The 25,151-nt window shown below is 38.6% G+C and overlaps 2 protein-coding genes across 2 annotated transcripts; one reads left to right on the forward strand and one right to left on the reverse strand.

Moving 5' to 3' along the window:
- Positions 1 to 1,670: 1,670 nt before the first annotated feature.
- Positions 1,671 to 15,452, reverse strand: LOC127637682 (serrate RNA effector molecule homolog). Its single transcript, XM_052118887.1, has 20 exons — positions 15,383 to 15,452; positions 14,277 to 14,432; positions 13,982 to 14,124; positions 12,225 to 12,368; positions 11,669 to 11,857; positions 9,386 to 9,555; positions 9,115 to 9,293; positions 8,920 to 9,024; positions 7,019 to 7,232; positions 6,763 to 6,923; positions 6,581 to 6,642; positions 5,943 to 6,021; positions 5,664 to 5,855; positions 5,405 to 5,578; positions 3,675 to 3,828; positions 3,349 to 3,542; positions 2,993 to 3,149; positions 2,756 to 2,851; positions 2,162 to 2,264; positions 1,671 to 2,035 (listed from the first exon to the last, which is right to left on the reverse strand). Exons 2-20 carry the CDS (start codon positions 14,394 to 14,396, stop codon positions 1,960 to 1,962), a joined length of 2,712 nt encoding a protein of 903 aa, XP_051974847.1. The 5' UTR covers positions 14,397 to 14,432; positions 15,383 to 15,452; the 3' UTR covers positions 1,671 to 1,959.
- Positions 15,453 to 17,263: 1,811 nt separating this feature from the next.
- On the forward strand, positions 17,264 to 23,478 carry LOC127637686 (peroxiredoxin-4-like). Its single transcript, XM_052118899.1, has 7 exons — positions 17,264 to 17,564; positions 18,158 to 18,275; positions 21,325 to 21,441; positions 21,589 to 21,711; positions 21,951 to 22,081; positions 22,894 to 22,928; positions 23,023 to 23,478. Exons 1-7 carry the CDS (start codon positions 17,357 to 17,359, stop codon positions 23,071 to 23,073), a joined length of 783 nt encoding a protein of 260 aa, XP_051974859.1. The 5' UTR covers positions 17,264 to 17,356; the 3' UTR covers positions 23,074 to 23,478.
- Positions 23,479 to 25,151: the final 1,673 nt, after the last annotated feature.

A 25,151-nucleotide genomic window follows, 5' to 3' on the forward strand; every position in this document is an offset into this window, starting at 1 on the left:
CGAAGGCTGAGGAAAGCACATCTCCCACCCCCATCCTCACTACATTCTATAGAGGGACTATTGAGAGCATCCTGAGCAGCTGCATCACTGCATGGTTTGGGACTTGCACCGTTTCGGACCGCAAAGCCCTGCAGAGGATAGTGAGGACAGCTGAGAATATCATCGGGGTCTCCTCCTCCCTCCAAAGACATTTACAAAAAAAACACTGCATCCGCAAAGCCACCAGCATTGTGGGTGACCCCACACAAACTCTTCACCCTCCTGCCGTCTGGCAAGAGGTACCGAAGCTGTCTGATGATGCTGTGACACACCGCTGCAGACCATGATAGACCCTCCACCTCCAAATCAATCCCTATCCAGAGTACAGGCCTCAGTATAATGCTCAGAGACTGCAGTGGGGTCTTCCTCTCCTCTGAGAAAAACACTGGTGAGCTCATCCACTGACTGAATAAAGGCCTCACCTTCAGACCACCTATATCGTCCCTGTCTTCGCAGTAACCACCGAACAAAATGGAGCCCTGAGCCCCAATATGCAGCTCATCACGGGCATACTCCACAGGCGAAAACACTTGAGGATGTGCGATGTGCAGATCTTGACAGCGAATCCAACAGAAGTCCTTCGTTGACATGCTGCCCTGAAAGACAAAATTTACCAAACAGCACTGCATAACATTGTAAGGCTGGCACCAGGATGTTGTAAGTCAAAGAACTCTTCGAGAACCAACATCATGAAACTCTTACACTGATGAGCATCTCCACCTGACAACGTACCCTACTGATTAAGGACCATAAAACACAAATCTCACATCTAACCTCTCTCACCTCAGGCCAATTCTTGTAAAACTCACTCACATCTGCTCTCTCTCTCCCCCTTGTCTCTGCCACAGACACAAAAAATGTATATATGAATGTTTGGTATAATTTAAAGGTATCAGTGTGACTGGTATAATGGTCTCTTTCCCATGTTGATAAAACTAATGGTAACAAAGTTAAAAGTCTTTTGCCAAATGCTGTATAATTCTGGAGGTCTGTCCCCCTCATTGCCTGTATGTTAATAAGGTATGACCCCCAGGACTTCCAAACCTAACCACTCCCAAACCACCACCTTTGTTCATGGTTTGGATATTTAAGGAAAGCTGGCCCAGAGCTTGTGGATCAAGATACTACTATATAAGATACTATAGATACTGTCAACACAGCTTGAGTTGTAAATAACCTCCTATGAAACTACAGTTGGGTGGCGGAGGTGACACTTTTAATATGACCAAAATGGACTGAGCTAAGGAAGTGAGATTAATACCTATGGAAAACCTTGACTTGCATGCAGTTTTTAAATAAACTATCGAGTTAGCTCAGATAATGCCTAAAGATGTTATCTGAGAACCAGAACAAGATCATCCACCTAGAAAATTAGTCCCACCTCAAAAAGGACTATTTGGATTTTACAGATAAAATAATTAACAGGTTTTATACGGAATACGTCATTGTGCGCTTTAACAAACATTTGATCTATACATTGCTACTTTTAAACCCTCCAGAATGCTGGCCTGGTTTACGTTCATAAGTTCAATGTGCATTGCTGTAAACTCTGAATACTTTGTATTGAACCCAAAACATACATTTTAGAGGGAAATAAATTATAGAATGAAAATATGTAAATAAATGGAAACAAACTATTTAAAATTGTTACCCAACACAATACACAAATGGTATCTAAATTAGTTTTATTGGCAGAAAAATTAAGGAAACAGCACAAACTCACAATATGACAGCGTTTGATGATCAACATATGAGACATGTGTTCACTTCGGGGGCAGCGCTACTCAGTAACATGTGAGTGAACAGTACGGGACAATGCAGATCAGTTTCTGGAATGAATGCACAAACAAGACTTAAGCACTGAGATAATTGTGTTAAAAAAAAAAAAAGGTTTAAAATGGTGAGGATAAAAATGGAGCTCTAAAAGAAGTCCACATCATCTGGTGCATCTAAATCACGATATTCAATGATATTGCGCGGATCCCCACGCATCATTCTGGAAAAGACAGACAGAAGGATTTATATTCTACCGGCTTATAAAACATTAACATCTTTTTCACCTGATTGTAAAGTTTAAAACTGTAAAGCTGCGATGGCACAACATTAAACATGAAAGACTTACCGGTTGTTTCTAGGTTTCCCAGGGTAACCGCCTTGTCCACGGAAGTTGTCATAATTGCCCCTGCCGCCTCCACCATACTGGTTAGGGGGGTAAGGAGGACCACCTGTTAAAGGGTTGAATATGGACACCTGAATATGGCATAATACAGACCCAAACAGAGTGACTAATAACAAAAGAAAGTATTTAATGATGCATCACAATGCTTCCACAAATGATCAACATTACATTTTGTTAATTCCATTTTGTTAATTGATAATTTCATGATCGTGGGAAATAACAAAAAGCCAAAATTACAGCTTCTGCATTACAAAACTTTATTACAAATAACGATGCCAGCTTTTATGGCTATTTATGTGGAAAAAAAACAGTTCAAATTAAATATAATAATAGATAAAGAACTAAAAACATATACAAGGTATAAGTTCAACATCCTAAGACCTAAAATGGTTTCTGGACTGACTTTCCGTCGTTGAATGAGATGCAGATCGATTGAGAATGGTTTTAAAACCATATCATGAATGAAATCATGAGGTGTTGAAAGACCGCCACCCCTACTAACAATCATTCACACTTTTTCTCTCATTAAACACACACCTCCGTAGCCCATAACTGGAGGTCTGGGCTGGCCAAAACCCATCAGACCCTGAGGACCCTGAGGAGGGAAAGGAAGACCTCCAGGTGAAAGCAATCCTAAAGAGAGAGAGAGAGAGTGTGTGTCAGGATGGGAAATACAATGACAGGAACTCAAATTGTCAGAGTGGCTGTTTAGAGCTCGTGTCTATCAACAGTGCTGAACTTCAGATAGCACTGTATGATTGACAGGTGCTTTACCCTGGCCAGGACCTGGAGGTGGTGGAGGCTTCATCTCTGGGATGGAGGGTCTTTTTGCATCCATCAGGAAGTTGTTGAAAAACACCACCTCTTTCTTCACTTCCTCAATCTTATCACAGTGTTTGTTAAGGATGTGCTTCCTCACAAACTCTGGGCCCTTCAAAGAAAGAAAAATTATAAATGAACAAAATGTATAATTCAGTTCAAAACTCCGGATGCTCAATGAGACTGTCAAAAGAGGCCCATAATTATTTTTATGGCTTGCAAGGATCTATTTCTATACATCTCCTCAAAGTCATTTTCCCAGCAAACAGATTCACGTAGTCTTCAAAAGATGATGCTTTTCACTAACGCACCTTAAACTTCTTCCCACTGAGCGGACAGAGCCACTTGTCCTTGCCAAGCTCCTGTGTGTTAGCCACCACAAACTTTTCCATTTCCTGTTCTGGGTCTTTGCGGCCCATCTTCGCCGCTTCATCTTCAGACAGGGTTTCCTTCACGCTGAACAGCTGTCCCAGCTTCTCTTCAAATGTCTTCTGCCAGTCTGTCACTAAAAACGGACCAGGGTCAGAAACATTTTGTCAAACAAAAGCTTACTTTTGGATTACATTTTAGTTGAGATTGCACATTAAACTGGGGAGAAAAGAAAATGATATATATATACACATATAAAGCCACTTACCCTCTCTGTGAGTAATGCGGTTGGGAGGAATGGGTCCACGCACATGGATGATGCCGCAGCGGTTTGGCATCTCGTCTTCACTCGGGTACTCACAGGTGTTGTAGTAATCAATAGAGTGAACGATACGTAGATAAAAAAGAAGACGATCCAGCACCTTAGAGAGGAACAACACACAACACACATTACACTCCCGAGGTGGGACGTCATGGGTCACAATGCCACAATTTAAGAAAAGTAGAAACCACATTAAAAAGTGAAACACACCAGCAGCAAACAGAGATCTGATTGTCACATTTAAACAGAATTGACCTCATCCAGATTCACTGACAATACTTGAGTGGATATATTACGAGTAATACATGTTCAAAAGTTTTCCTAAAATATACAACACTCTTGTTTGGGAACAAATGGTGAATCTCACGAAAACATCAAGTTTTACTCCAAAATGAAAAGAAAAGTTAAATTTATACTTTGCATGACATTTTTTTTATATACATTTTTAATTTTATGACAATAAAGCACCAATTCTCATTTCCGTAATTTGAAGCTAATGTACATTTTATTTTCGAATTTTGCAATTCCCATTTTCCTCTATGGCGATTCTCCGATTGTCATTGCTGTAATAACTGTTGTCAATTATCAGACAATTTCATAATCGTCATTATAATTAATTGATTAATCATTAATGTGAATATCACAAAACACACATGGAGGACTCCAAATAATGTGCATGTAGCCTATTGTTTAAATATAATTTACATTAATACACTTAACGAACAGATTTAGGCAGTGTTAAGTACGAATTTGTGAATTGTTTAATTAATGCTAATGAATTAGGCTAATGTTAACAATACCTTGTATACAAGTTATTTCACTTTTGCATATTTGAGAATTTAGGGAGAAAATATGCTTAATTGTCATGAAAATATTGTCACAATGCAAAAAATTATATCTTAATGGTTGTTAAAATAGGCACTAAACAAAATAAAATATACTGTACAGTTAAAAAATATAATAAAATAATAAATCTTATAATTATAATCTTTATAATAAAAATAAATACAATCATAAAATTTTGTAATTATAATCTATAATTAATGTTTTTGATTGTTATTATTCTCATTATTATATTTAACAAGAATAATAATTAATACATTTGTCTAAATTTGTGTTAGATATTATATTTAATATGCACAATAATTTGTACATTTATCTAAATTAAGATTAAATTATTATTATTTATAATAAGTAGCATTTCTAAATGTATCTAAATTGATATTGTAATTGATTGTTATTAATTCATTATTATATTTAACAAGTATAATAATAATTTATAAATTTGTCTACATTTGTATTAGATATTATTTTTAATAAGTATAATTTATAAATGTATCTCAATTAATTCTTATTTATTAATTACTTTATTTAAAATTAATTATAAATGTTTATTGTTGTTAGTTATTATACTATTGTTGTTTATAATTTACATTTATGCAAATAAAACTTCTTTAGATTTCGATGAAATGGACGTGATCCTGTCCGTGCCCGGTTTCATGAGATTCACTCACCTGTTTTAAAGCACATTCTGCATGCATAAATGTAACTGATTCATTGGCTAAATTCAGAATCTATGATATCTAACTATATTACTCTTACTACAACTGCTAAATGTATGTATGGCAGAAATAGCAAGAGTAATAATAGTATTCTGAATTTAGATATCTTCTGACCTTGACAAGTTTCTCGTCCCTCTCCACAGTGACCTCGGTGGGGTTTCCCTCTTTGTTTCCATCCTCAGAGTCGGCTCCGCCCGCACTTCCCAGAAGCTCCTCCTCCTCTGCACTCACTTCCTCTATGAGGTAATCAGTGATGTTCTTCAGAATGGGGTTCTGAGCAGGAAGATGCTGGAAATGAAGGGAGAAATAAATGTAACTCCCTCTCAAGAGCATTTAAGAAGTCATCGGTCTGAGCACTTGTGGGTGAGAGTACCTCCATTGTGGGTGTCTCTTCCCGTGGATCTTTGCTCCAGAGTTTTTCCCTCTCGTCCATGGCGTGGATCAGTTTAGCAGCCATCTTGATGTCATTTCGGAGCACCTGCTTGTGCTGAGTGATTCCGTTTACGTTGCGCACACGCCTTGCCAAGTCTCGATTGACGCCGGGAGCCAACTCACAGTCCCGCAGCTGGAGAAAGAGAACGAGGGGAGGAAGATGTTTTAAACACTAGATCTTTTCATGGTTCAGCTTTAGACTGATGGTTCTAGGACTCACTCGGATGTTCTGGAGGTTCCAGCAGATCTCTTTGATGTTCACCCCTCTATCAAAGGTCACCCAGCAACGCCTGAAAAACCTGAGGCACACAAATGAGATTTATTTAATTTGTATTATTATTTTGTCTGTTTCTGTTCAGATTATATTAGAAAATAGCATTTGTGTCTTATTAAATTAAACTCCAACTGTCTCGCTGAGCTGCAGACTGCACTCATAAGAGATTAACAGCTAATGAAGTGCTCTGATGCGTGAAGAACGGACAGCGCTCCGGTTTCACTTTCATTTAACGTTCGTGTAATGTCAAATATTCTTGGTAATTTGGGTTCATACATGGTGTTAATGAAACGCATTGACACAGTGGAGGACATGCCCGCTTACTCTGGGTTTAGATGGTAGAATAAAGAGAAAAAGAATCTTAAAGGTCATTCTTTATGTGACGTGATTGGTGGTGGCGTAGTGGGCTAAAGCCCATTCAGGAAGTTTAGGACTTGTAGCGAACATTCGGAATGTCCTTGGAACGTCCTCCAGCGAACGTTACAAAGCGGACCAAATGCGGACGTCCTCAGAACATCCCCTGATTGCTGGGTAAGCCCCTTATTTATCTTGCTTTGTGGGTGTAGCTGATGGCCATTTCTCACCTGCGTTCTGGTTGAGGTTCTGACAAACAAACGCGCATGAAACCTGGATAACGGCGACAAAGCTGCAAAGAAAGTAGCGGACATTAATTCTCACTGATCAACGCTTAATGGACTAAAAGCAATAACATCCAATGATTACACTTAGACTGGTGTTACTTGTGTGTTACTGTGTGTACACTTACTGCAACAATCTCAGCTTTAGATATAGTTGGAGCGATGCTCCTCATGAAGAGAGAGCACGTCCTGTGAAAAGGTCGAGGTCTCAGCGGCTGATCATCCTTCACTTTCTTCTCCTTTTCTTTCTCCTTCTGCTTCTCCTCTGAACTCTCCTTTACATCAATGGCTTAACAGAAGAGAAAACAGCTTGAGTATCTTATCAAACATTATTAATAATGCCAAACACACATTTTAAATGTAATGCCACTTCCAAACAATCACCTTCCCCCTCCTCCTCCTCTTCCTCGTCCTCCTTGTCTTCCCCCTCATCGGGTTCCTTCTCTTGCTCTCGCTCTCTTTCCCTCTCCCTCTCCCTCTCTGAAGGCTTCTCTGAGCAGTGCGAGTTTGAGTCGGAATCAGAATCAGATTCGCTCTCAGACGCGCTGGCTTCATCTTCACTATCTCCACTGTGCTTCCTCTTCCTCTTCTTACTCAGCTAGAGAGAGAAGCAAGCTTGAACACACTGAATGCAAGTAGACATCCATCAAGTTAACATCAACTGTAAGTGGTATTATTGCAAATTGGAAGCGTTTAGGAACCACAGCACGTAAAGTTACAGAGCGGGGTCACCGAGTGCTGAGGCGCATAGTGCGTAAAAGTCGCCAACGCGCTGCTGACTCAATAAATGCAGAGTTCCAGACCTGCTCTGGCATTAACATCAGCACAAAAACTGTGTGCCGGGAGCTTCATGGCATGGGTTTTCATGGTCGAGCAGCTGTATTCAAGCCTTACCAAGCACAATGACAAAACCCAGATTGAGGCGAGTCACTGCACCACTACAAGGACTGACCAGAGTTCAGACCAGAGGAGGCGAGAGTGTCAAAATTCGCTCTGGCTGCCCCACCAACAACGCTATCTGACGCTCTGACGTAGTTGAAATAGGTGGCAATGTTTGGTTTTGTGAACTATATTTAAAGGGGCCGCAAAACATGTCGACCGGTATCTTTTTGCCGACCTATCACAAGTAGCGTATATCCTCATGAAATCTTTTAAATGTGAAAGAAATCGATCGATGGCAGAAAGTAATTAAAATTATGGTTGTTTGTTAACAAAATAAACTAAATAAAATATACATATCCCTGTAAGCAAACAGGGACAGATCGTATATTACGAGAAAACCCGCCACGGTTCTAATTATTTCCTCCATTTTGTCTTCATAACTAATGTTTGGTGGGAACCAAAGTTTACAATGTTCTCTAGACTTCGCTAGAGCGGAGCACATCTATATTCAAATAGGTTGCCGCCGAACCGTGTCAAAGATCATTACCATAATGTTGCCCACACTTGAACTTTCCTCTGATGCCCACAATGCCCAAGACGTGCCGGTCACGGATGCGCCGCTTCTCGCAGATGAGAGACGCTAGCTGCCATAGAAAACGAATGAGTTCGGGCCGATTTGACGCTCTCGACGCCTCTGGTGTGAACGCACCATTAGAGCGCATTGGGAATTGGGCATTCCAAATTGGGGAGAAAATTGGACAAAAAAATAAATAAACAAAAATCCATCAAATTGAATTAACAAAAACTTAATTTATAAAACAAATGATTTTTTTAAATGTTTTATTATTTATATATTTTGGCTTTTAATGAGCTACTTCCTTGTTGAAATAGGTGTGTAGGAAAATAAATGTAGGCTACTATACTAGTTAAACCATCATCATAAAATCATGAAGATACACTAAACATAATTTTAGTTTTTTACTTTTATCAACTTCACCCCAAAAAAAGGGTTAGTAGACCCAAAAATTACAATTTTCCATAATTTACACCATCCTAGGTGTATATGACTTTCTTCTTTCAGCCAAACACAATTTTTGGGTGAACTAACCCTTTATGATACCTTGTCGTTGGCAAATTGACAATCATAAGTCTCCAAGCACTAAAACCCTTCCACCAGCACAGTTAAGCACAGTTAGCCAAGTGTGCAAAGAACGGTTTATAATCATGCCGGACTGAACCGTACTCAAGTGGAAATGCTACCGGAACCGTTCCTCACCTTGTTTAGTGCAATGGTGGAAAAGGGGCTATTGATACACTTTAAAAACTGGACGTCTGTCAGCAATAATTGCAAATGTGTTTTGCATATTCCATACATTGCCCAGCCCTACAAACACCTCACTTGCCTTCTTAGGTTCTGGAAGTGGTTCTGCAGGCGGTTCCTTCTCAACCTTCTCCTCTCCTTCACTCGCCCCTGCAGAAGCATCTGCTTCCTTCTCCACACCCTCATCCTACAAACAAACGCCGAGATGAGCAATAGAACAAAAAGGACAAAGATCCTGCTGATACGGCATGACAATTTGCTCTGTTTTGTAACACACCATCTTCTCTTTCTCAGTCGATGGTTTGCGCTCAGCATCGATAGGCTTGGGCTCATCTCGTTTGGGTGGTTCAGAACCAGCGCCACCAGACGACAGTCTCTCTCTCTCCTCCTCTTCCTCGTTCGGCTGTTCTAGGATGCGCAGGTCATTCTCTCCCCCTCCTTCCATCTTTATCACGGCTAGAAAGGGCAACAATAAAACGCAGGCTTTGATTCGTCTGAATGATAACGTGCAGTAGAGTAAGTGTAAAACTAAATGCGTTTATCCATACCCGCATCTAAAATCTTGGTGATTTGCGGAGCACGCTCTATGTCCAGAGAGACCGGTTCGAACCAGTTATTGTCCATAAGATACATGTAGACGTTGAGCCTGTTTTGTAACGTGCTATGGGCCTCTGCTTTACGTTTACCGGACTCATCTGGGTGGTACTTTGAACGGAACCTGATTGAGAGAAAGCAGAGGGGGGGAGGTTGGGATGGGATAGCAGGGGAAGAGAACATGTTTAGCAACATTTTTCAAGTCATGCAAGCCTTAAACACCACAAGTTATCACAGTGTCTGCTTAATTTGCTAACATTAACCTCTTTATATTATAACGCCATCCAGCAATTCCTAAACTTACTAAAAAGATCCAACAAAAACTCCCAAACTTCCTGCCATATAAATGTTACTGAGGATCTCTTCCAAAACCTTGGGAGCTACCTACGTAGGGAGCATTTTAAGGCATTACAGATATGCTCCCGATGCAAAGCTGGTTCCAGCATAATTGTGATACCTTTTAAGATACCTTCTTTTCAAATTCACGCTGTTAGCTTAGCAACATGCTAACACCACACTCTATTGAACTCAAGTGGAGTCCACTTCATGTGAGGAGCATTATTGGTATGATACAAAGAGTTGCTGCCTACATAGGGTGTTCTAAAACAGTCACTATTGCAGTTAGGATGCTGTCTCTGCCAATTAAGGCAGCTCATTAGGTTTTGGAACCAAGCATTTGCCCCGTAATTACATGACAGCTGATGAAACTTATACATTTAAGTGTGCTTGTGTAAAACATTCAGTCATTGCACTCACCACCAATGAAGTTGGAAAGAAAAACAACAAAGCAAACAAATAAACAATAACAACTGAGGCATTATCAAGAAACAGGAGTTTAAAGAGTTGGGTGAAACATTTTCCGTTGTGTGCACTACATTTACCTGATGTACTCCCGCATTACAACACATTTACACTGAGAGAGGTCTTCTCACGTGTGTGTATGTACACGCATGATTTCTGCATTTTGGGGGATTTCGATCCAAATAGCAAAAAGAAAAATGGGGAAGGAAGGAATCAAACACTAAGGAAAAGAAAAAAAAACCTTTCCTCGAACACGCAGAGGTAGGTTTGCATTACGTTTTCGGCTATCTAGCTAAGAGCCCTGGTACTTGAATTCTAATGGCATCTGCATTGTGCGCAGAGCAATCCCTCACTAACTAACAGCGTCTCCTGCGACGGGTCCAAGAGATTTTCTCATCATCCGATGCCTTGTAGTGATAGAGAAGAGGAGGATTTTTGTTAATTTGCAAAAAAATAAAAAATGATGCAGAATCCTGGAATTAAATGAATATTAAAAACAGCCATAACAAGTCAATGCTGAGACCTAATTAGTTCCTGTGGAGATAATATTATGTGATATAAACATTACGCTAATTGGCAATGTTAGTACACTAGCATTAAATGTTGAAAGCACATTTGATAGTATTAATCCATTACCTATATCCGTTAAAGGATATTTGATTACAAGAATTGAACATAAGTCATGTTCAAGGGTACTAACTGGCAGGACTGGGTCTTGGACCTCGTAAAAGACACATAAAAATTAACATGTCACCATTTAGTCACCCTCAAGTTGTTCCAAACCTCAGTGGAGCACAAAAGGTGATGTTAGGCAGCCTCAGACACTATTTACCATTGCAGAATTTTCTTATACAATGAAAGTGAATGGTGACTGAGGCCGTCAATCTGCCTATCATCTAATTTTGTGTTCCACGGAAAAAAGTACATGATTAAATGTGTAAATGGTGACTATTCTCAGTTTTGGGTGAACTATCCCTTTAAGGCAGGGGTATCAAACTCCATTCCTGGAGGGCCTGCAGAGTTTAGTTCCAGCCCTGCTCCAAAATGCCTCGTAATCTTCAAGCACTCCTGAAGACCTTGATTAGCTGCTTCAGGTGTTTAATTAGGGCTGAAGCTAAACTCTGCTGGACTGTGGCCCTCCAGGAACTGAGTTTGACACCCCTGCTTTAAGGCCAGGGGCATTGGCCTGATTAAAAACTGTATTTCAACTGCGTTTGGCCATGCTGATGGTCAGTCGGAAATTCTCATGGTCACTTTATTCAACCATCTTAACTATAGGCCAAATGTGTCTTCATTTACAGTGTGCTAATGATAGGGACATATGCTTAAGAGGCAGAAATTAGCTGCTGCTTTATGGAGATGTAAGACTTGTTGAATTCATGCACAAACATCATCAACACAAAACACTAGAGCAAAAATAGCAGCTGTTTTCGTACCACTCTTCATCTTTATGGGACAGGAAGAAATCCTGCATCTGTTGCCGCCTAAAATCAATTTTGTACTCATTGTAGCGTTTGACAGACTCCGTCTCATCCACAGAGTCGTCTAGAGACAGCAAGAACTCTTTAAAGGTCTTCATGACAGGAGGTGGAGGACCAAGATCCATATCATGGATGTTGCCCAACCTGGAGGAACACAAGGTGAGAAGTTGTTGCAACAGTGAAATAAATGTGAAATGGTTAAAAAGATTACCAAGAACAACTATCTGATTGTCTAGTATCTAGAAATGCAATGCATATGATCCATATCGATGCAAATGAAAAACTAATCTATAAGCTTTATAGACCGAATGAAACTGGAAATTTTATACACTACATGGAAATTTCCTTAACTGAAATTGTGTATGACTATGACAATCACAATTTTGAAAATTCACGTTACTTCCAGGTTTTCCATCATCTAGATGCGATCTAAACTCCAGGTCAGGAAAGTGATAGACTGCTCTGTCTCTAACAGGAAACGCTCTATGCTGCCCATTTCCTTCTCACTCACCTGGCCTGGATGGGGATCCCATGATGCGGCTGCATGAGGTGCATGTCAGGGTGACCCCACGGCTGAGGGGGGGCATAGCTGGGTCCACCTCCACCATAACCCAGATCATAGCCACCGTGGTAAGGGTCACCTCCATGGTCATCCCTAAGAGACGAGATAGGGAAAAAGTAGTACAATGAGGTCCTAAGATGAGTGTATTATTTTTTAAAACCATTTATTACCAGGCCAGTATCAGTCTACCAATGCTGGCTCACCTGGAAAAACAAATATTATTCTTTTCCCAACAAGATTGCAAAAGATTCACATACAACCTCCTTGCTCACGCACGCATTTTCAGTTCTGCCCACAAATTTTCCAATACCTTGACTTTGTTGTCCTTAAGCTATTTTGTCACAACTTTGGAGGTGTGCTTGGGGACACTGTCCCTTTGGAAGACCCATTTGCGACCAAACTTTAACTTCCTGTCTGATATCTTGAGATGTTGCTTCAATATATCCACATCATATTCCTTCCTCATGATGCCATCTATTTTGTGAAGTGCACCAGTCCCTCCTGCAGCAAAGCACCCCCACAACATGATGCTGCACCCCCATGCTTCACGGTTGGGATGGTGTTCTTCAGCTTGCAAGCCTCAACCTTTTTCCTCCAAACATAATAATGGTCATTATAGCCAAACAATTCAATATTTTTTTTTCATCAGACCAGGGGACATTTCTCAAAAAGTAAAATCTTTATCCACATTTGCACTTGCAAACTGTAGTTTGGCTTTTTTATGGCGGTTTTGGAGCAGCGGCTTCTTCCTTGCTGAGCAGCCTTTCAGGTGATGTCGATATAGGACTGGTTTTGCTGTGGATCTAGATACTCGTCAATCTGTTTCCTCCAGCATGTTCACAAGCTCCTTTGCTGTTGTTCTGGGATTGATTTGCACTTTTCACACAAACTACGTTCATCTCTAGGAGACAGAATGCATCTCCTTCCTGAGCGGTGTGATGACTGTGTGGTCACATGGTGTTTATACTTGTGTACTATTGTTCATACAGATGAACGTGGCACCTTCAGGCATTTGGAAATGGCTCCCAAGGATGAATCAGACTTGTAGAGGTACACCATTTTATTTCTGAGGTCTTGGCTGATTTCTTTTGATTTTCCCATGATGTCAAGCAAAGACGCACTGAGTTTGAAGGTAGGCCTTAAAATACATCCACAGGTACTCCTCCAATTCAGTACACCTTCTATCAGAAGCTAATTGGCTAATAGCCTAAAGGCTTGACATAATTTTCTGGAGTTTTCCAAGCTACTAAAGGAACAGTTAACTTAGTGTATGTAAATATCTGACCAACAGGATTTGTGATATAGTCAATTAAAAGTGAAACAATCTGTCTGTAAAACAAATTAATCATGTCATGCACAAAATAGATGTCTTAAACGACTTGCCAAAACTATAGTTTGCCAATATGAAATCTGTGGAGTGATTAAAAAATGAGTTTTAATGACTTCAACCCAAATGTATGTACACTTTTGACTTCAACTTTATGTTTGTTTCCTACTGCATAACAGATATTGTTTTTATCAGGTGCAGGGCAGATGTTTTCTCTTTCCCTCATCAGTGCTGGTCAGTATGTCAAATGTTTACAAAATTTACCGCCTGCCATTAATTTTGAATTTATAGTGTAAAAAAAGTGTTTGCTTAATTTAAGCAATCTTGCATACGTCTCGCTAGTCATCAAGTTCATTATTTGTCAAAAACTACAACTTACCAGTCTCTCCTCATGCGCTTCTGCTGAGGGCTCATATCATGTCGTGGAGGGGAAAATCTCTCTCTTCTGCCTCTCTCGTAGTCTCTGTATTCTCCGCGGCTGCGCCGCTCCCGGCCCCTGTCCCACTCTCTAGCCGAGGGCCGCCAGTAAACGACAACCACAAGAAACATCATATAACACCATGCAAACGCACAAGAATCTTGATGATAAACTACCATTAAGAATTTCACAAATGTGTCCATTCTAAGCCCATTTAAAATGTGTTCTCTCAGGTAGATTAATTCCCTTTTCCTCACCTGTCATTCCAGTCATCTCTGCGGCGGTCCTCTCTCTCTCGGGACCGGTCATAGTCGCTCCTCTCACGGCGGAATTTGTCTCTGCGTCTGCGGTCATACTCATCATCGCTGTCGGCCATGGTGTTCAAATACAGACGAGTATCAAAAAAGGTTTGCTGTGAGACACAAAAGAGTGGAGATTGGCAAATTGCATCTATACCCAAATGAAGAGGAACCTGGTCTCCTAAGCAACCAAATTGGCCTGGTAGCTAGGGAGGGTTGAGTCACATGGGGTAATCTTCTCGTGGTCACTAAAATGCGGTTCGCTCTCTGTGGGTTGTGCGTGGATGCCGCGGAGAATAGTGTGAAGCCTCCACACATGCTATGGCTCCGCGGTAACGTGCTCAACAAGCCACGTGATGCTCGGATTGACGGTCACAGACACGGAGGCAACTGAGATGAGATTCGTCCTCCACCACCCGGATTGAGGCACTACGCCACCATGAGGACGTAGGTTACAATAATGAATAAAACACCAATAAATACACACATACCTACTTATTAGGTTAACATACTTAACAAAACAAGACTTTGTGTGTAAGTGATTACTGTAAATAACCCTACATTTCAACCCTTTCATACAATAACACTTGACTTATGAATAAAAAACATATGAATAACACTATTTGGTGAATTAATGAATCATGAGTTAAGAGTTCCGTCAATGTTTAATTAGGTTTGGGGATCATTGACAAATGAAACAAATCCCGTCATCACGCGCGCACGCACACTGGGCTAACACACCTATTAGCTCATGTCCGTAAAAGCCAACAACTCAACACTGAAGCAATACCGAGTAAATTATCGAACCGTTTCAACGCCCAAATACAATTTAATTAAATTATTAGAGCAATAGTGGCATGTTAAGACCAAACGGCACATTTTTAGAAACTGCTTTAGCCGGGTTATGTAAGGAAAGAGTCACTAGCCGCAACAAAAGGGCCGGTAAAGCACAAATGCAGACAAAAACTTGGATTCATACATTGTGCAGGTTTCAGTAGGGCTTAAAAGGCTTTAAAGGTAATAAAAGCATTAAACATAATGGGTTTGATTACCGAAAACTAACCAGATACTGGGGTTCGAGTGCTTTTAATCCGGTTATCTCCCGCCAGCGCTCGCCCGTCTGGAACAACAGTGGCAGCAGAGAGGAAGAAACATGTGCAGGTTCAGAACTACAGCGCCACCGTGTGTCCGGATGATCAACAGAAACAATGACCCTTTGGACAGTGTAAATAAATCAGCTTTAAAGTCTTCAGAAACGATAAGATAGGTGTGGGTGAGAAACAGATCAATATTTAAGACTTTTTTTTTTACTTTAACAGCCCTCTTGTGGCTTTAATAAGCCTTTCTTATTCTTGTGTTTTTGCCGATTTACATTATCTGTGCATATCGCCACCTACTGGGCAGGGAAGAGAATTTATAGTAAAAAAGGACTTTAATATTTATCTGTATTTCACGAGATCTGTTTTTTTTTTAATTATTTAATTAGACACTTTACGTTAAGCTTATATAACGTATAATAGTCTTATAGTCTTCACTGGGATTTAAATCTTAGTACCTTTACATTGGGTGACAATGTAGGTAAAGAGGGTTAAAACATATTTCTATTAAATATGAAATATTCCTATGAAATTAAATTTCTGTTTCAGTGTTGACAAACTCATATTTATAATATAACACCGATTAAATGTAGGCACTGCACAATGCATATATATTTAAGAGTTTGTTTAAATTCCACAAAACATAAAACTTTTTAATGCAGATTGTTTTTAGACATTTTCTTTAAATCAGTGTGAGTGAGTATGTGTTAAAGAATATAATTATATCAAAATCTAAACCTTGAATTTTTTTATAATAATAATAATAATAAAAAAGCATTCCTTCATTTTGATAGTAACTGGGTCCTGATGTTTTTTCCTACAGAGGACATCAAATAAAATATGAATAAATAATAAAAATAAAAAGGAAGATATACTTGAAAGTTAAACTTGATGTGTATTTATTTATTTATTTTGAACTTGATATATCCTGCCAGGCTGATTAATCGTATAAAATTAGACAATTTTTTTGAAACAATTTAAAAAAAAGTTTTTTTTAAATACCCGAAAATAATAAGAAAGTTTAAGGAATTTGAATGTAATACAAAAACAATTCAATATTATAAATAAGTAAATAAAATTAGTAAAGGCGTGGAAAACCCCAAACTTCTATGGTATATGGATTGACGTCAGACTCGACCAGAACAATACAGTAGCAGTCGATCCATTCATTATACAGATCAAGTGTCTACGCAGCCCCAAGGGTGTGTTCCATTCAGAAGTGATCATCCCTATGCCCTATTCCCTTCGAAGACTTTATCGTCCACTGTGAGAGTTTTGGAGGGCTAAAATGTGTGGGCCTCAAAAATAAGGGTCATTCGAAACACTCTTTTTAATTAAAACATTTTTTTTAACTGGAAATTCAGTTTGAAGCGATCTTATAGTATGGGTATCGTGATTGTTCTCCCTTCGAAGTGCCCTTCGGAGGGTGATTTATCCCGTTTGAATGCAACGTAAATCCTTCCAGCAAGTCTCCACTGTCGGTCATCTCTGGAACGCTCTCGTTAGTTTAATTCCAGTCATGCCAGTGCAGCTTCTATCTACTTGAGTGGAGAAAGACAGGCATCTCAAAGAAGATTGGTCAAGATTACAATTTAATAAAATATTTTAAATCAGCAATAAAATTTGATACAATTGAAATAATAAATTGTGTTACTTTACCTCAGATTACGCTAAAACACGCAATTGTCCTGGCTTGTATAGCTAATGCGCATGCGCATTGGCGAATTGATTGACAGGCTATGTATGTATCTAAAAGGAGATTGGCTCGTTTACCTGGAAGGCGGGACTTTCTGTCAACATCCGTTGACCGTTGGGCGTTCCGCTTTCTCCCATTCATTAAAAAAGAAGTGGCCCGTCTCTGCTAAATACTCTCTGGCCAAAAGGAGGAAACGAGGAATAATGATCAAATCGGACAAACGTGCTGCCTGTAAGATTCAGTAATGGATGTCAGTCGCTCCGTTCAAACGCTCAGAGAGTGGCTCGGCCTGGTGTGTGCGCTGTTTCTGCTAATCGATTCGGTTGTCGGAGAGCGTGCAAACGGAATAAAAGAGCAGGAGTGTTATAGTTACGCCAGTGGACACGTTTATCCCGGAGAAGCCTTCCGTGTTCCAGTCTCTGATCATTCACTACACCTGAGCAAAGCCAAAAGTGTGTCATTTTACTCGTGCATGCAGTTCAAAGTCTCATGCATTCAAAATGCATGGTTTTAATTAACATAAAAAAAGAGAAAATAAACTGTATTAACGTTGCAATATGTTGGAGATATCTCTAACAGCTGTCAACATCTACAACTATTGGCCTATTAGCATTAGGCTAGGTCTTAATTTAGGAATATAACAGAGAATGCATGTTTGTAAAAGTGCTTTAAGACTTTAAATAGAGAAAGAAATCATGTTGCATGAATTGTTGCAGCAGTATTTTAAAGTAACATTTTGTATCTGACCCTTTTGATTTGATGCATTAGCAGGCTAATTAAATAGCGTCAATATTTGAGTTTTTCATATGTGCAAACCAACAACTGAGGTGTTTTAATTTGAGCAATTGTTGTGTTTGGCCTTTGTATAGTTTAAAAATGCACAGCTGTTAAGGACACGTCATGATGTAAAACTTGGACCCAAGCATGGACTGGGCGGGCAGTTGAATCTCTTAAAGAGACATGACACTTTCACATTCATGCAGATGCTCAAACTGAGAACTGCTCTGGAGTATTGCTTGACTAAAGATGTGATTTGTCCATGCAGTTTCGAAGCCAGCACCACACTGGGAAGGAACAGCTGTCATCAATGGAGAGTTTAAGGACCTGAAACTGTCCGATTATAAAGGAAAATACCTGGTCTTCTTCTTCTACCCACTGGACTTGTAAGTAACTGCTCTGACAACACCTCAGTTGTACTGGTTCTTGGATGCTTGGTACACAGACCACCAGTCAAGCATGTTTAATAAATGACACAGTCATGTAATACTCAGATCACACAAGTTTTTAAGTGCAGTTTCTATCGCAGTTGAGCGGCATGGTAAGAAATGCATGTGCCAATCAGATGTTGCAGTACAAATAATCCTTACAATGTTTATATCCGTCTTTAGTTAATTTTTGCACAATTATTTGCATCAAAAGGTGCCTTTTTTTCACAGTCTTTGGTGAGAACTCTTTCTTATACTTTTAATTATTTAATTTGAAATAACTGGCATTATTTTTATTTCAGTATCTACCAAAAAATTGAAGAATATTGCGATTTAAAAATATAAAAAGATTTATATAAATTTTTTTGCGATATAAATCAGTGATAAATGTTTTCACAACTATTAAGCATAATCATTTTCTCCCAATATTAACTACTTTAACTCGTTAAACTCGTGCATTTTTGCACATGCAATTTTTCACACTCAATTATAAAATCTCACAATTCACACACACACACCGTGGACTAAATGCAATAAAACTTTTTTTTTTTTTTTTTCAGAAAACCCCCCAAATAAAAAATAAAACCTATTATTCATAAATAATATTGTATGTGTTTATAATCTTATGATTATTTTTTTTTTTTTAAATATATATTTTATTTTGTACCAACTTTGTAAGCATGTAATTCTGTTCAATCTTTCACTTTTGAAGTCTTATTTTGTTCCACTAGATGGCAGCAAGCACTAGGAAAAATATTTTTTTTATTCTCTGACATTCCATCACAATATCCAGATCTGAAATGTAGGGGGCGCTCCAATACATTTTCCCCCTCACAGATTTGCTCGTCCATAGACATTCAGTCTAATTTTCCGTTTATGCACCACCCTTATGTTTTCATGGAATATCTCGGCCTCTGGGTGGAGTAGAAGATCAATCAAGGTGTCATTAGAAAGCCGATATCCTCATCTTTGCGATGATACATATAATTTTACCATCAATAGTCGAAAAATCATTATTTGATTATGATTTGTTTAACATTAGGGCTGGGATAAACGATTAATCTAACAATTCATTTTTCCAGTTCGATTATCTCTCCATTAATTGACTAATAGCAATTTATACATGTTGATTTACATATCTGAATGAAAAAAACATGAATTCCTTAACATTGCAATAAATGTTTATTACTCTTAAAATTCCAAAATAAAAGACTATACAAGTGCAAAGTAATGCATTCTTAGTCAGAGGTAGCATTCAATAAAACCTTGAAGCCTTGAAAACACATAGGCCTAGCCTACTGAAAAAAGTGCATCTTGTAATTCTTCTGTCAGAATAAAATAACAACAACTTGATGTCTAGCATTCAATAAAAAAATAAATAAAAATTAACAGCAACAGTGGGAGCCAGTGTCATGGCGTCCTTCCTAAACCAACAGAATTAAACATTTATGTTGAAAACACATAGTCCTAGCTAAAAAGTGTATCTTTTAATTCTTCATTCACATAAAAATAACAACAACATATAGTAGTAATACACTCTGCCACTCACCTTATTCTTAAACTCAAAATTCTAAAATAAAATCCACTAAAAGTGTACAAGAGCAAAATAATTCATTCTGATGTCTAGCATTCAATCAAAAATACAGTAACTATTGTAAACTTGTGGGCTTTAAGCTAATACAGAAAGAGCTTTTCCAACAAAAAATAAATAATGAAAATAAACATTCAGAATTCAACATTTATGTTGAACATACTGAAAAAAGCATCTTCATTCACATGCAAATAACAACTTACACTCTGACCCTTTCCTTTCACCTTAAGAATACTGTGTGTGTGTGTGCGCGCCGGATGGCGCCTCTTCAGATGCTGGTGCATTGCCGTGGTGCTAGAATGGAAGGCCATCTCCATTTTGCAAAGACGACATATCACGGAATTGTTTGCTTTTAAATTAAAGAATTCCCAAACTTTAGAGGAACGAGTGCGTGCCGCCTTGCACTTCTGATAGTCTGAGGAGCCACTCGTGTTGCTACTACGCTCCGGCGCCGCCATCTTTGTTTTGGGTCTGACGAATCGGCGTGCGTATTTTGCGTCGACGTATTTTTGGCGTTGTCCCAGCCCTATTTAACATGCTTTTCATACTGGATGGCATATTTTGATATAACATTAGGATTATTCAACAAATCAAGCTCACAGACAAGTAAAAAGAAAGGATAATTTTTTAGACAACTGCCTAAGGTTTTAGCTATTTGAGGCTTACAGCAGCAATAATCAGTGCATGAATGCCATATGTATTTGATGACTTACAGAAATCACATTTCACATTGTGATTCTTTTGGAAAATCTTTCGAACTGTGGTATAAGGGCAGCAAAATATACTATAGAGTTGCATTCCTGAGAATAAGAGCTTTCATGTGATATATGACTTGCCCATTTAAGTGTTATCAGAAATGCTTTAATATATATTTTTGCATATTAATATTTCTACCCCATTACCTCAGGGGGCGCTAATTTGCAACAAATGTTTTAAGGCCTTATTTTGTGGAACGGTATTGTCTGAAGTTCAGATTCGAAGCTTTCAAACGACACCTCGTGTGCCTGACCTATATGGGAACTTGAATGTTTTAAGTGAAACGCATTTATAGCGCCCCTCTACTTGAATGCAGAGTAAATTAAACGTTATTAAAATTAAGCGTTTAAACATCATGCAATTATCTATATGCATATCCATGTACAATTATACCAATTCATTTTAATAAAATGCATTATTAAAGAATTGGATTATTTTCATTAGTCATTTTAGGTAAAATTGTAAAATACAGTTAGCTTTGATTTTTCTTTTGATTTTGGGATGTTTTTGGACCTTATTTAGATGATGCAAAGGTGTTTACATTATTCTATAAAAACAAAATATGAAGATGATAAATATATTTAGTGTGCTCCAGTGATTAGCTTGGTCATGCCTCTTCTTTCTCACGAATCACATTACAACCTTTGTGTTCTTCGACAGCACGTTTGTGTGTCCTACCGAGATCATCGCCTTTAGTGACCGCGTGCACGAGTTTAAGGCCATCAACGCTGAGGTGGTCGCATGCTCCGTGGACTCCCAGTTCACCCACCTGGCCTGGTGAGACCACGCATACTTCACCTGGGTTATGTTTGTTTCATATAAGCTCAGCTTTTTGCCTGTTTAATAGTCACCGCCATATGCTTTTCTAAGTAAGCACTACACGTGGACTCATTGACGCGTTTCCGTCATTTTGGTTTATGTCAGGATCAACACGCCCAGGAAGCAGGGAGGCCTTGGACCAATGAAAATCCCCCTTCTTTCTGACCTCACCCACCAGATTTCCAAGGACTATGGCGTCTTTCTGGAGGATCAGGGACACACACTCAGGTACTGAAAATGCAAAAATGGCATTTACGGTAATGCAGTTTTAATGAAAGCCTCTGGGGCGGGGCGAGGCATTGCACTGTTAACATGACACTAGTGTGATCCTGTTATGATGACCATGTAAAGCTGGTAAATGTTTGCATTATGTTATATATAATTTAACCATAGAATTACCTCTTCCATCCCATGTTAAAAACATGCTTGTTGAATAACGTGGAAATGCTTTGTCTTCTCTCGTTCAGAGGACTCTTCATCATCGATGATAAAGGCGTTCTGAGACAGATCACTATGAATGACCTGCCAGTCGGCCGCTCTGTTGACGAGACCCTCCGACTGGTACAAGCCTTCCAGTACACTGATAAACATGGAGAAGGTACGACATTTAGTAACCGCTTTACATCTTACATTGCCACGGATGTTTTTTATATAGCTATATAAATCTATACATGACACAATGGCATAATTTCTCAGATATCAGTTCATACATCAGGTCATTTGAACTTGAATAATGCGAAGAAAACAAGTTCATGTTCCTTTTTAAAAGACACAATACTAATGTTTGAACTTGGGAAGAGTTCAGAAATCATCCTGATTTTCAATCAGAGCTTTCGTGCGTCTTGGCATTCTCTCTACCAGTCTTTCACATTGCTGTTGGGTGACGTTATGCCACTCATTTGTGGCCATCCATCTTCCTCTTGATCACATTCCAGAGGTTTTCTTTGTGAAGGACGCATGAATCAAGCCACGTACAAGGTTATCCTGGAAGAAAACTTGCTTCCTTCTACTCTGAGGATTGTTTTTTCCAGCAGGACAATGCTCCATGCCACACAGTCAGGTCAATCACGGTGTGGATGGAGGACCACCGGTTCAAGACCCTGTCATGACCAGCCCAATTTCCTGACCTGAATCCCATTGAAAACCTCTGGAATGTGATCAAGAGGAAGATGGATGGCCACAAATGAGTGGCATAAAGTCACCCAACAGCAATGTGAAAGACTGGTAGAAAGCATGCCAAGACGTATGAAAGCTGTGATTGACAATCAGGATTATTCCACCAAATATTGATTTCTGAACTAAGTTAAAACATTAGTATTGTGTTGTTTATACATGAATACGTAGAGACTGACTGACATAAATGTAAGTGCTTTGCTGATACTAATACTTGTGTCAATATTTCTGGTCTAGTGTGCCCAGCTGGATGGAAGCCTGGCAGTGATACGGTATGATATTATTGGATGTATATTTCTCTGAAAGTATGAGCTGTGTGTGTATAATGTTATAATATCTCTCTCTATATGTCCTCTTTCTGCACAGATTATCCCAGACCCTGCAGGCAAACTCAAGTACTTTGATAAACTCAACTGAGGTTAATGATTCACAATTACTGTTTCAAAGAACAAACAAAATAAATGGAGTTTTGATAAACCCGGAGTCTGTTTAATCCCTGCACTGCAGTACGTGTCTGGTTGTTTGTAGGGCTGTAAAAGAAGCTTATGTATACAGTATTTTTAACCAAACTGCTGGCCTGACAAACCGTTTGACAGTTTTGATTGCACAGAGCTCTGATTGCAAGTACAGGGGTGTTTTTCCTGAAATTAAAAGAAAGCAAACTGAACCTTTTCTCCTTTCTAATTGTGTTAGGATTGAATTACAACTACCACAAACATTTCTGTTTATTATTATAATAGCCTTCTCTAACTGTGTGACACTATGTGTCCTGTCCCTGTCAGGCTTAAAGGGCAAAGTGCAAACCTTTGAACAGTCTACAAATAAAGTTGTTAAATCGTTGAACTGTAGTATGTATGTGGAGATTTTAATGCATCCATTGATTCTTTGCTGCTATTTTAATATTGTGTTTTTCACTCTCTGCCTAGAACTAAGCAGATGCTTTAGGTAATATATGGAAGTATAGGTGTATACTCGTGATATTTTTTTTCTCTAATATCAGGTGTTTCAACGGTCACGGAAAACCTGGAAATATCAGGGAATTTAGAATATTTTTCAGGCCTAGAAAAGTTGTAAACAAGCACTTTGAGTGCCTAGAAAAGGGCTATATAAATGTAATTTATTAATAATAATAAAAATAATTTAATAATTTTTTTTTTAAAAGTCATACATTTCTAAAGGCGATATAATTGTTTTTCTAGTTATGCTCTGCACTAAAATATATAATTCTTTCTAAGAGCAATTTCTGTAAAAAAAAAAAAAAAACATATGAAATGTGAATTTCTTTGCATCTATATTAAAACACATTTCCCCAAATGTTGTCCCAACTAACAGATTTGTCTGAATGAACAAGTTCATATATTCATAAAAAGTTTCCTAGCATGCATTGCAACACGAATAATGCGGTTAGTGTTTTAGGCTTATTTTTTTTACTGTTTGCTGATTTTAAACTTGTTTAAATAGGTGTGGGTGAGAAACATTTCAAAATGTAAGATATTTTTTACTCTAAATCTCCACCTTAACTTTCAGATGTGAAACTGAAACTAAACCAACACCACATATGCCTTTCAGATGTAAAAGTATTGAAAGAGATTTTAGAGTAAAAAAGGGCTTAAATATTGATCTGTTCCACATCTATCACATCGCTTCTGAAAATATGGAGCTGTATGATTACTTTTATGCTGCCTTTGTGAATTTTGGAGCTTCATAGTTCTGATCACATCCACTTGCATTGTATGGACCAACAGAGCTGAGATATTCTTCTAAAACTGTTCAGCAGAAGAAAGAAAGTCATACACATCTCTGATAGCATTAGGGACAAGAGTAAACGATGAGAGAATTGTTTTGGGTGAACTACCCCTTTAAGACAGTTGTTGAGAGAACTCAAAAATCTTACTACATGAAGCCCCCCCCCAGTGAAAGTGTGGGGACCCTGTAAAATAGTCTTATAACATAAAAAATCCAAGTGTTGTAATAGCACCTGTTCATCTTACATTGCATACTAAGTTGTAACCTGCAGAGATAGCCAAGAATATATATAAAATAGCTGTTCAAGCTGCTTTTACACTAGTGTGTTTTGGTGTATGCTGCAAAGGTTGTTGACATAGCATGTGTTACTGGAGTCAAAGGTGTGGTGCGAAGTTCTCTGGAAATTTTACTGAAAATGTTCTGTATGTGTCAAGAAAAACTTCCTGAGAAACATTCTTTTCTAAGTTAGCCATTAAATACGTTGTCCATGAGCACACCCAGTAAAAAACATGTTTGCATTATGCGCACTTGTTTAAACAAGATATCACAGGTTTAAGCACATACATGTTCTCTTACTTAAAATATTATGCAAAAAAACAAATCTTGTAGAAGAGCACTTAAAGGGATATTTCACTCCAATATGAAAACTCATGATTTACTCACCCTCATGCCATCCGAGATGTGTATGACTTTCTTTCTTCAGCAGAACACGAATGAAGATTTTTAGAAGAATATCTCAGCTCTGCAGG

Source organism: Xyrauchen texanus, chromosome 4 (assembly GCF_025860055.1).
Source record: "Xyrauchen texanus isolate HMW12.3.18 chromosome 4, RBS_HiC_50CHRs, whole genome shotgun sequence".
In the NCBI taxonomy this organism is placed as follows: Eukaryota; Metazoa; Chordata; class Actinopteri; order Cypriniformes; family Catostomidae; genus Xyrauchen; species Xyrauchen texanus.